The sequence below is a fragment of the Geotrypetes seraphini genome, chromosome 2 (assembly GCF_902459505.1).
Source record: "Geotrypetes seraphini chromosome 2, aGeoSer1.1, whole genome shotgun sequence".
NCBI lineage: Eukaryota > Metazoa > Chordata > Amphibia > Gymnophiona > Dermophiidae > Geotrypetes > Geotrypetes seraphini.
In genome coordinates, this window is record NC_047085.1 from 351,443,528 (window position 1) to 351,456,322 (window position 12,795).

A 12,795-nucleotide genomic window follows, 5' to 3' on the forward strand; every position below is an offset into this window, starting at 1 on the left:
GGATGCAGTACTGTGCAGTGAAAAATCAGGGAAGAGTCTGATAACAAGAGCACAAGGCCAGAAGTAATTAGGAAACTCCTCATTACAAAAAATGTATAAAAAAAAAATAAATTCACTATGGTGTCAGTGTCAGATGAATAGCTAAATGGATCATAGAAGCTATAAATAATAAGAAAGATCCAAAATATCAAACTGAATACATTTCATATGCTCCAATAAAAATAAAAAATCTGAAATTAATGTCAGAAGCATAACAGCTGTGGCGATATAAAGACAACAGAAATGAGAAATATGAAAATAAAACATTTAGACAAAGCTTGGTCAGAGCTAGCCATTAATTTTCAGCGGCTTTTAACTGCTTGGCTGCTTAAGTGCTGATATTCAGTCCTTAGGTAGCCAGGTTTAGCATATAAATGAGACCACATAAAAGTCTGTTCTATCTTTATGTGATAACCTATGGCCGCTTAAGTGCTGAATATCGACTTAAGTGACTATCTCTTAGCTGACTCAAAAATAACTAGATATTCAAAGCCAAAGCCCGGATAGGAACCTGTTTTGAATATCCAGAAATAACTGTTGGCACTGAGCAAAATGATCAATACAATACAGTATTTATATTCCGCTTTTGATCTCTCAGCTCTATGTGGATTACAAATTTAATATGCTGGAAAACAAGAAGCATCCAGGAATTACATTAAAAATCTTAAAAACCATTCATGTATTTCAACGCTATACTTTGCAAACTCAAATCTGTTTAGATATACTTCAAAAAATATCACTTTAACTATCTTTCTAAATATGAGATAATTCATAATCTGTCTCACTTCCAATGGAATGCTATTCCATATAGCAACTGTTTGATACTGAAAATATGAAGTAAGCATATTTCATTCCTTTAACCAGAAAATAATTTAACTTCAGACAATTCCTGCAATTAAAAGATAATTTCTTACAAAAACAAGACCACTAGTTGAATCAAATAGGAAGGCGCCAAACCATGATAATATCTTAAACATTAAAATACTAACTTGAAATCTGACTCTGGCTTCTATTGGTAGTCAATGTAAAGATCTTAACAACAGCTCAACTCTATCTGGCCCCACGCGACGCCCGGGCGAATGGTACCATGGCCCGAGGAGCGCTCTGACTGCAAGTAACCTAAACAAAACTAAACTAAATCTTAGGTTTGTATACCGCATCATCTCCACAATCGTAGAGCTCGGCACGGTTTACAAGAGTTGGGAGAGAAAGGAACTCCAATGAAGGTTAAAGTGAGAAGAATATTTGGAGGGCATAGGATGCCAGAGAGGGAGTAGGTATTACATTTTTGAGAACAGCCAGGTTTTCAGATGTTTGCGGAAGAGTTGGAGAGAGCTCAGGATCCAAAGGGGGGAAGCAAGGTTGTTCCAGAGCTCAGTGAATCTGAGACAGCAGACATGTTACAGCTTTCTTGACAGCAGACATGTTACAATGCTGCCCGATTCACCAATTTGAATCGATTTGTTTTCTTAAAAAAATAGGGCTCGCCGATTCAATGATAACATTCCTTCCCGCATACATTCGGGCCTCCTAAAGCAGGAGCGGCAGCGGTCTGGCAGCGAAAAGCCTGTCCTAAGCGCTCCCTCTTGCTGGTCGTCCACTGCCTTTGCTGCTCCTGCTTTAGGAAACCAAATGTCAGAGCTCAAAGTGGGGGGGGGGGGGTTGGGCTGGAAGTGCTGCATAGGGGAACAGATGCCAGTGCAGTATGTATCCGAGCGCCCCCAATATTTTGGGAACCTCACGTGATGTGTTACCCTCAGCCCCATGGCTGTAGGGGGCTCCCTGAAGACTGGCATGTTTTCCCCTTCTCTCCACTTCATCCGGCATCCCCCTGGCCTCCCGCTCTCACTTTATAAACTAATTACGGCCTGCAGAGGATCGCTGGTATAGTAGCAATTCTAGCAGGCTGCCGTCAGCCTCCGTTGTATGTTCCTTCTACCGCTGTCCATCCCAGATGAAAACAGGATGTCACATCAGAGGAGGGATGGGACTGCAGCAGAGGGAACATGCGGCGGAGGCCCAACAGCAGCCTGCTAGAATCGCTACAATACCGGCGATCCTCTGCAAGTCATAATTAGTATTTAAAGTGAGACTGGGAGGCCAGGGGGATGACGATGGAGAGAAGGGGAACATGCTGGCCTTCAGAGGGCCCCCTAGTGTAGCTATTAGACTTACACAGAGGGAGGGGGTCAAAAGAGAGGGAAATATGAAATGACAGACTGAGGGGGAGGGGCGGAGGTGAAGGCGAAGAAATAATGGGTCTGAAAACAGAGGAGAGGGAGAGAGATGGAGGACAATGGGATGGAGGGAGGGAAAAGAAAGGGAGAGAAGTTGGACCCAAGGGGTGGTGTAGAAGGTGAGGGATAGAGATACTGGATAGGAAAGGGAGAGATGGTAGACCTTGGTGTGGTGGGAAAGGAGGAAGAGATGCTGGATGAAAGGATAAGGAGAGATGGTTCCGGGGATGGTGTGAGTGAAGTAAGCACGCTGCCTTCTGCAGCTGGAAGCTTTCCCTCCTATTGCTTCCTGGTCCTGCTTAGGCATGAAGCAGTAGCAGAGGGAAAGCTTCACACATGGTGCCGGTGGCCCGAAGAGCATAAGTGTACTGCCTTATTGGATCTTGTGCAGGACAGGAATGCGGGAGGGGGAGTGGTCATTAGAGAAATGCTGGACTGTGGGGATGGAGACAAAAAAAAGGAAAGATTCCCGGTCTCCAAGAGAGGGAGGGGAAACAGAAGGGGAAGACAGAGATGGAAGATGGATGGTGAGCACAGAGAAAGAAGAAAACATAAAATGGCCTGGAGACTCTGGCAAATGAGTTAACAGAAGACAAAGAGAAACCAGAGCCTGGGACCACCATGATTTGAATAATGACCAAACAACAAAAGGTAGAAAAAATAATTTTATTTTCTGTTTTGTAATTACAATATGTCAGATTTGCAATGTGTATCCTGCCAGAGCTGGTGTTAGACAACGAGCATGAGCTAGGACCTAACTGAGAGAGGAAAAGTCTTTTTTTTGTTGTCTATTTTGTTTACACCACAGTGCCAGCATGGGTAGGAGAGGGCAAAGGGGGTGGGGTGGGTGAAGAGGCTACAAAATAAACCCGCCAGGACATTTGAAAAAACAATTTAATTGGGCAGGAAAAGTTGAATCGAATCAAACTTTTTTTCTCAATCGGCCAGCGAGAGGACTGTCTGGGTGCCCGGACAGACTTTCCAAAACCTGGTAGTTTGTCTGGGTTTTGGAAAGCCCTGACCTCCAGTCACGTCTGGAAGGCCTCTGAGCATGTGTGGATGATGTCACATGCATCTGCATAGGCTTGGAGGTCCTCCAGAAACAGCCCGGAGGTCAGAGAAGGCGAGGCTTTGAGGGAGAGTGGCTGGGGGGCTTAATGGGGTGGGGCTGGAGGTGGAATAGGGAAGAGCTGGAGGCGTGACAAAGCAGGTTCGGACAGAACAGGGTGGGGTCATGTGACAAGGTTTCTACGTCAGAAAATCTGGTAACTCTACCTCCACTTGGATGACAGCTTCTTGGCAAGTTATTAGTAGGCTGGTTTGCTATTGCCTTCCCCAGTCATCACATAGTACTCGCTAGTTACTCTTGTTACATATATATCTTTCTAGATACCAGAAAATGCATATTAATACTTAAAATAGAGAGTGAAATCAAACTATCCAAAGAGATATACATGACATATCACCCTTAAATAAATTATTTTGTATTGATAGAGGCTACATTGATTCAGCTAACAGTTACTTTCTCCTCTGGCATGTAGACCAAAATAATTGCTAAGAATACACATTACTTCAAAAACATGAGGTGACTTTTAAAATAATGGAACCACTAAGTTAATGGCCTTAATAATAATTCTTCTGAGTGATAGCAATAGTTAGTATTCAAAAACTGTCAATAAATACCACACTCTCTTCTATCTTAATGTTCTTAAGAACATTAAGATAGAAGAGAGTGTGGCATTTTTTTTTTTAAATAATGGAACATTAAGACATTACTTATTTACATCTGCAGCAGAAGAGTTTTCAGCAGTCAATCAAAATTATATTTCACATTCAAATAAATACTGAACTCAGGACATCAGTTTTTGGAAAGCAATCTATACACAGGTTAAAAAAAAAATTGCATGCTTACTGTAGCTAGTTCATCAAACTTTCCAAAGAGTTCATTTAGAAGCTTCACGAGCTCTTGGGCTGTGCACTGTGATGCCAAGCTAGTGAACCCCACAATGTCCGCAAACAAAATGCTGAAATAAAAAGGAAGCCAGTGTTAATGCCAGGTAGTTCTAGGGATATGGATTTCCCAGTGATACTCAGAGCTATATTCCAAACATAAATATGGAGAAACAGGAAACTGCCAGACAACATATACATATTGATAACGTGGCTTTATCCTTTCTGACTCATATTTGGGAAGAAAATAAATGCGTTCTACCAGATATTAAAAAATAAAATATAAGGGGATCAACAATCAAAGTGATTTAGCCAGCCACTGACCATTTAAATCACTTGGTCGGGGTTGGCCACTAATATTCAATAACAAAGAAAAAAGCACAAAGGGCCTTCAATTGTTGGATAATAGAGACACTTTATAAGACCCGACATGGGCCATGTTTCTGCATCTCCGCCTGCATCAGGGGTCTTTAACACCTAGGGAATGAATTATTTTTTTGCCACAAGCATCAAATGATAAATGACGGCTATGAAAACAGATTTCTGCCATGACTACAGTAAATAATCCGACAGTGTGTGACGCTCAGCAAAACAAACTTTGCACATGCATGCTGCTAATATTCCTTGGCACTTAATCAGCTAAATATTGCGGTTGTACCTACTTTAATTGTACCAACAGAAAAGTGGTATATCAAATCTATTACCCCTTATAAAATCTGACATGGGGGAAAACAGTTAAAACACACATCTGGTACAAAAAATGAGCCAAATCTCACTGGGGGTTTCAGTGCATGCATAGTAGTATAAAGTTGCACATTTGTGCACATACAGTTCTTTGTGATATATAACCTGACACGCATGTATAGCTACATTTACAGCATGGTACCACAGGTCCAAAAGCCCAATTCTTATCATTTTTGTTTAAATTGCTGTAAACCACCTTGAGTGTTCTGTGATCATGAAAGTGATATTGAAAGAGGATAATATAATGAATAGTTTTGCACAGCCAACATCCTTTGGTTTGTTGGCTATTGGTGGGCTGACTGCAGGCTTTGTTCCATGCCCATTTTGCAGGTGCCTACCGTGGCAGGTGCCATTTCCAGATTTATGCTCAGTGATTTTCCACTTTTTTCATTCCATCGGAAAAATGCAGAATGAAAAAAGTGGAAAATCGCTGGACTAACCCCCCCCCCCCCCTTCTACGAATCTGTGCTAGCACTTTCTAGTGCAGGGAGCCGCACTGAATGGCCCGCGCTGCTCCTGTCATTCATAGAAACTCTATGAGCATCGGGAGCAGCGCGGGCCATTCAGCGAGGCTCCCCGCGCTACAAACTGCTAGTGCAGTCTCATAGAAGCTCTAAGTGTATAGCCCTCGATGGAGACTGCCCCAACTTTGTTGGTTGAGCTGAGAACTTTTCAGTGGCCCCTTGTACCTGTGGCTTCCTAGCATTTAGTGTGTGCTAATTCTGTTACTGCACGCTAAGCTTTAGTAAAAGGGCTCATTTGTTATAAAAAAAAAAAAATGTGTCTATTTATTTTGAGCTTTGGACTATTTTGTTGCTAATAATCTTGGATGAGCCTAAAGATCTTTATGCAAATACAAGTGCACATATCCTGATCATCCCTGCAATTCATTTGAAATTTGCAAAGAAAGGAGGCAAGGATGCTCTTTATTGCTTCTATTGTTCCTGTTTTCCATGCAACCATTAGCCATTACACTAAGCAAATTAGGGGGTCCTTTTACTAAGGCGCGCTAGACATTTTAGCCCTAACGCATCCATTGTAGTCTATGGATGCATTAGCGCGCCTTAGTAAAACGACCCCTATATTCTTTTAAGCAGTTGATTTGTATAGGAAGTGAAATTATCTCTATTTTGCACTAAATTTGCTGACTTTCATTAATAACCTTGCTGTCAATTATGTCGTCTTTTTTATTTAATCATTATTCATTTTAAAACATACACAAAGTGCATATAAAAAATACAACAATTGGTATAATAAAACAGCACTTATAACTATCAAATAGTAATAGAAATATCTTTTCCCCCTCCCTTCCCCTCCCATTCCGGATGTGTATAAAACTCTATTAAAAATGGAAGGCTTATACAAAATTTTAGTGGTAACAAAATTTGCTAATGGGCCCCAAATCTCATTAAAGTTTTTACAATGACCAGTTAGTTCCGAATTCATACGTTCATACCAATAGAATAAGCACAGTGATTCCCACCAAAATGTATGATTCAGTCTATCGCAATTCTTCCAAATTTTTGTGATCATCTGTATAGCAATCCCAGTCATAACAAGGAGCAATCTATTCTTATTCTTCTTAATATTTGAAATGTTTGCTGAGTTTGTTGTACTACAAATGGCATTTTCAAAATCATTAATAATGCAGTTAAGTATTTTGCTGTATAAGAAATGAAGAGGAATCTTCCATATGAAGATGCTAATTTTATAAGGGAAAGTCTATGTAAAAAATCTGAAAATGTGCTTATTTTAAGTATTTTGTAAAGATACCTAAGTTCCTTTATAAAATAGAAAACCCGTGGAGGGGCATAATCAAAAAAAGCGTCTAAGTCCCCTTTTGGCCTAAGCCCTTCTGTTGGACATTTGTGGCTTAGACGTTGTTTTGTTTCATTATGGCTAAAATGTGTAGACGTGGTGTGGGTGTACCTTTAGACATAGTGGAGATTGGGCGTTTAGGCAGAGGAAGCTAGGAAGCCTATTCTGATTGGCCCAGGCGCCTTAGGCCCCACCTGTGGATCCATGAAATTTTATTGAAAATTTTTATCAAAATACAAAAAAGGAAACCAAAACACAAACTCTTCAACAATATGGATGGAGGGGTTACAATGCAAAATGGAAAATGGATAACATCAGAAGTACAAGAAATAAACTCCACAATCCATTAGGTACAAATATCATGTGGAAACAAAAAGGGGGAAAAAAGAAGATATGAGTAGAAATAGAAGGGAAAAGAAAGAAGATCCGGAGAGAGAAGAAAAAAGAAAGAAAGCATGTATTGGAATATATTTAACAATAGAATTAAGAAGAAGTATACAATTATGTAGAGTTTAAGTAATTTTCAAAAATGGTCCATTTCCTTGTAGATTTATTGCGCAGAGGCAAGGATGTAGAAACTAGTGCTGCCCGATTCACGATTCGAATCGGTTCACCAATTCAAATCAGGTGAATCGATTCATTTTTATAAAAACTGGACTCACCGATTCAGCCACAAGACGAGTTCGGGGAACTTCGGGCTATTTCATGCCGACGGCCGCCAGACTCTTCCCATCTAATGTAACTTCCGTTTTTGCGAAACTGGAAGTTACATTGGAAGAAACGAAAGGAGTGGTGGGAGAGTCAAGTGGCGAGCGAGCGGACCTTGTGCAGCAGACCTCGGCACTCGGCAGCAACAAAAATTAGATTTGGCTGGCTCTTTCACCGTATTTCTCCTCTCTTCCCCTCGATTTAATATCCAGTCCAGGCAGTAAGTAAATACATCAGCAGGGGGGCTGGTGAGTCTTGGGGGCTGGGGATGGAAGCTGAAAGAGGCAGGGGGGCTGGTGAGTCTTGGGGGCTGGGGATGGAAGCTGAAATTGGCAGGGGGGCTGGTGAGTCTTGGGGGCTGGGGATGGAAGCTGAAATTGGCAGGGGGGCTGTTGAGTCTTCAGGGCTGGGGATGGAAGCTGAAATCAGCAGGGGGACTGGTGAGTCTTGGGGGCTCGGGATGGAAGCTGAAATCAGCCGGGGGACTGGGGGTGGAAGCTGATATCAGCAGGAGGACTGGAGAGTCTTGGGATTGGGGATGGAAGCTGAGAATTGACAGGGGCCTGGAAAAACTGAGAATCAGGCAGGGGGGCAGGGGAAACTTAGGGGATGATTTGCTTTGGGGAAGCTCTGAATCTATGTTTCTAACTAATTTTACAGCTATGTTATAGTTTGGATGTTCCTATTTTTGACATGATATTGCCTTGGATAAATAAAATGTTTAAACTTAAAAAGCTGTGTCATTAACAGTGAATCGAATCAAATTGAAAAATCGATTCAACAGGGTGAATCGAATCGAATCAAAATATTTTTCTCTGCATCGGGCAGCACTAGTTGAAACTGGCATTTCACGTCTATGTTGTAAGAGCACAGATTGCCACAAAAAATGCACATTTAATGAATCAAAGGATTTCCAATTAGATATGAATAATCTTAGAGCAATAATTAGGAGAGTATTAAACAGAGCATGGTGGGAGTCAAGAAACATAATAGAAGGAGCCTCTGACTTGAGAATGACTATACTAATAGAAATGTTGGCTTGTATACCAAAAATATATCGAATAACAGACCAAATTTCATTCCAATAATAGAAACATAGAAACATGATGGCAGATAAGGCCAAATGGCCCATCTAATCTGCCCATCCGCAGTAACCATTATCTCTTTCTCTCTCTGAGAGATCCCACGTGCCTATCCCAGGCCCTTTTGAATTCAGACACAGTCTCCGTCTCCACCACCTCTTCTGGGAGATTGTTCCATGCATCTACCATTCTTTCTGTAAAAAAGTGTTTCCTTAGATTACTCTGGAGCCTATCACCTCTTAACTTCATCCTAAGCCCTCTCATTGCAGAGTTTCCTATCAAATTAAAGAGACTCGACTCATGTGCATTTACATTACATAGGTATTTAAACGTCTCTATCATATCTCCCCTCTCCCGCCTTTACTCCAAAATATATAGATTGAGATCTTTAAGTCTGTCCACATACACCTTATGATGAAGATCACATACCATTTTAGTAGCCTTCCTCTGGACTGACTCCATCCTTTTTATATCTTTTCGAAGGTGCAGTCTCCAGAATTGCACACAATATTCTAAATGAGGTCTCACCAAAGTCTTATACAGGGGCATCAATACCTCCTTTTTCCTACTAGCCATACCTCTCCCTATGCAACCTAACATCCTTCTAGCTTTCGCTGTCACCTTTTCAACCTGTTTGGCCACCTAAAGATCATCACATACAATCACACCTAAGTCCTGCTCTTCTGTCTTCACTCCCTAATCTGTACTGTTCCCTCAAGTTTTTGCAGCCCAAATGCATGACCTTGCATTTCTTAGCATTAAATGTTAACTGCCAAATCTCAGACCATTCTTCAAGCTTCACCAGGTTTTTCTTCATGTTATTCACCATCCGGCATGTCTACTCTACTGCAGATTTTCGTATAATCCACAAAGATTGTAGCATAAGATCGTTATGTGTTAGTCTTAATCATGGTGGTGATGTTTCCCTTTGGCTGCTATTTAAAGAGCACTAATTTATTCATTTCTGGGGGACTTTGATCCCAAAAGGTTTAAATACTGAAATTGAATGGGTTTAGTCTTCGGGTCATCAGCTGATCCAATGCTAACCTGGTTATGAGAAGGTCAATGAGTTTGTGGATTCTGAGATGGATGTTAGTATGGTTCAATTTTACCCGTGTACAGTCAGGAATGTCCTGGGTGGCGTACATGTCCATGCATCATCACGTTCTGTGCAACGCCCAGGTAGCTGGATGGTTGAAGTAGCTGTATTGGTGAAAATATTTTCATGTTGGGTGATATTCAGTAAGTATCAGTTTTGAATGACTAATACTTGGGGGCTTCTTTTACAAAGGTGTGCTAGCGTTTTTAGCACACGCACCGGATTAGCACACGCTATAGTGCGCACTACCTGAAAAACTACCGCCTGAATTTTAGCGTGCGCTACTCCGCGCGTTAAGGCCCTAACACACCTTTGTAAAAGGAGTCCTTGATCTTCCTTTGGACAGGATTGAGCAAGTTTCATATTTAGTTTGATATATTTAATATTTGATTTAATGTTTGTAAGAGTGTTTGGAGCTTGATATTATTAGAAGGGGGTTATTCATTAGTTTATTTGTCGTTTCTATTTTTTCATAGTGTCACAACACTTGTAACCCCTCCTGAAGATGCCTATATGTCAAAACTCAGGTCTGGGTAGAGGGGAATAAATAAAAATGACACTAATACATGAGTACGGGGTGTACACGAAGAGTTTTTCTTGCAGAGCTGCTTGGAGTTTCAATAAGTATTATTCATGAGTGGAGTTGGAGTGACCACACATTTACAGATAAGTGCTTCAGCTCTAATTATCTGTATTAACAACCTAATTTTGATGTGAATGTGATTAACCCCCTCCTTTACAAAGCCACATTAGCGTTTTTAGCACCGTCCACCGCGGTAACAGCTCTGACACTCATATAATTCCTGTGAGCGTCCGAGCTGTTACCGTGGTGGACGGTGCTAAAAACGCTAGCGCGGCTTTGTAAAGGAGGGGGTAAATAAAGGGGCTATGAGGTGTGATGATGGCCCCTAATTTATTTTTTTGGAGTGGCTCAAGTGCGGGAGAATTGGGTTCCGAACACTTCATACACATATAATTTATGCATTATTATTTATTGTGGAATTTTTCCCATAAAAATTTTTATATTTTTTTTATGTAATACTGAAGAGCATATGTGATTTTTATAGTATATAGTCCTACACATTGAAAATGTTTTTGAGCAATCCAAGATGGCCGATGGTCCCGGACGCTGAGTAGCACGCCGGAGAAGTCTGATTTGAAAATTTTCTTTTTGGAGCGATTACTTACTTGCGATGCCGAAGAGGAGAGGCCGCAGCGCCGCTGGAGCCTCGCGGCGTTCAGCGGTCCCCTCTTTCGGCAATATTGAAGAGCTCCTGCGTCGGATGCAGGATATCCCGGCAGCGTCGGCACCCCCCCCCGCTGGAGACGCCTCAGAGAGGCGGAAATGAGGTGATCTCCTTGGGGCTAGAGACTACGCTCAGCCCCGACGCTAGGGCACCTCCCCCACCTCCTCAGGTTACCAGCTCCCCACGAGTGGAGGAGCTCCCGGAAGGAAGCAAGCACCTACCCTCGGAGGCCAGGAAGAACAGAGAGGGGAGCGTGGAGATGGACTCCCTGAGTTTTCAGGTGAGTCCAAGAAGTACAGAGGATTTGGAAACATCAGGGATCATTTCAGCCCAGCAGAAGGATTGCCAGAATCAACTGATAACTGGTGAGACTATTCAAATTTCCAATCTTTCATATGTTATTGAAAAACCCAGAGAAGTAACACTGGACTCAATCTGGGATTTAGTTGCTGACCTAGCCAAGTCTGTTAAGCCCCAGCTTTTGCAGCTGGAAAATAAAATTACTCTTCAAGAAAAAGATATAAAAAATATAAAAGTTGAAATTGATGAATCCAAGAACTCAATTCTGAATATACAACAGGAGTTAAAAGCATCAAAACAGCTCAATGAAGCAATGGTAAAAGATAACACAAATTTGCGCAGAAAATTGGAAAATTTGGAGAATTTTTCTCGTAATAATAATCTTCGCTTGATTAATTTTCCTAAGATAGCCTCTGTGACACCTAGAGATATGATGAAACGTTATATGGTAGAGATTTTGGGTATTCCAGAGGATACATTACCACCACTTACTCAAGTATATTACTTACCAATGAAAACTACTAAATTACCACTTAAACAACAGGAGGATAATCAACCACTTAATGTTTCAGCAATCTTGGAACTTTCGGACAGAGAGCTAGCATCTCCGGCAACATTGCTTCTTACGGTGGCTCTTGCACCAGATAAAAACTGGTTGCTTAGAATGTACTGTACTTTAGGAATAAAATGAAAGAATTTCTTGGACATAAAATATTAATGTTCCCAGATTTGGCACGGGAAACCCAGAGAAGAAGGCGACAGTTTCTTTTGATGAAGCCAGGTGTTATATCTCTTGGAGGGACCTTTTTCCTACGACACCCTTGCAAATGTGTAATACAGTACCATATGAAGAAATATGTATTCTTTGAGCCATTCCAGTTGACAGCTTTTCTGGCAGGAACTCGACTGGATGAAGGGAAATCAAGTGAGGTGCAATTGAATAAATGATATCCTTCCTCAGCTAAGGGACTTTGTTTTCCTAATACTTGATTTGATATTTGTCAGCATCTGTTAATATGTCCGCCTCATCCATCTTGGAACTAATTTAGAGGACTTGAGCTGAATTTAAGCTAAACATTTATTTTTATTTAGTTGATTATTATGTATTTTACCTATGAGTATTATTTTTCTGCTTTTCTTCAACTTTCTGTACAAGTGGATACTTGATTTATAAAATGTAAAATTTGATAAATATAAAATAAAAAAAAAAAAAAAAAAAGAAAATGTTTTATATCATATGACTACTGTATTCACAGTTAAAAATAATGTTCCAATTAAAAATAATGTCCTTCTTTATCTTTCAAGTAATAACTGATGAAGGCATAATTTGCACATTTGCTTCGATTAAAGCCGAATTCCATTTAGACACAGAGGATATTTTTCCTTTCATACAATTACAGCACTATATAGCCTCTTTGCCCATATCTGCCATTTCTTTGGAAAACAGATCTGCTTTCTGAGGCTTTTAGTTTAGATGCCCAACTACAAATGTGACTGAAATGTCATCAACAATATTTGCAAGAATTTCAGTCTGAGTTTAATTACGATGAACTTGTGCTTCAGTGGATAAC

General features: G+C 40.8%; 1 protein-coding gene across 1 annotated transcript in view; it reads right to left on the reverse strand.

Moving 5' to 3' along the window:
- ADCY1 (adenylate cyclase 1) overlaps nucleotides 1-12,795 on the reverse strand; it is a 562,816-nt gene that overhangs the window by 298,180 nt on the left and 251,841 nt on the right. The window contains exon 4 of the mRNA XM_033930390.1: nucleotides 4,189-4,300. Within this exon, the coding sequence (XP_033786281.1) occupies nucleotides 4,189-4,300 (112 nt within the window). The remainder of the gene's footprint in view (nucleotides 1-4,188; nucleotides 4,301-12,795) is intronic.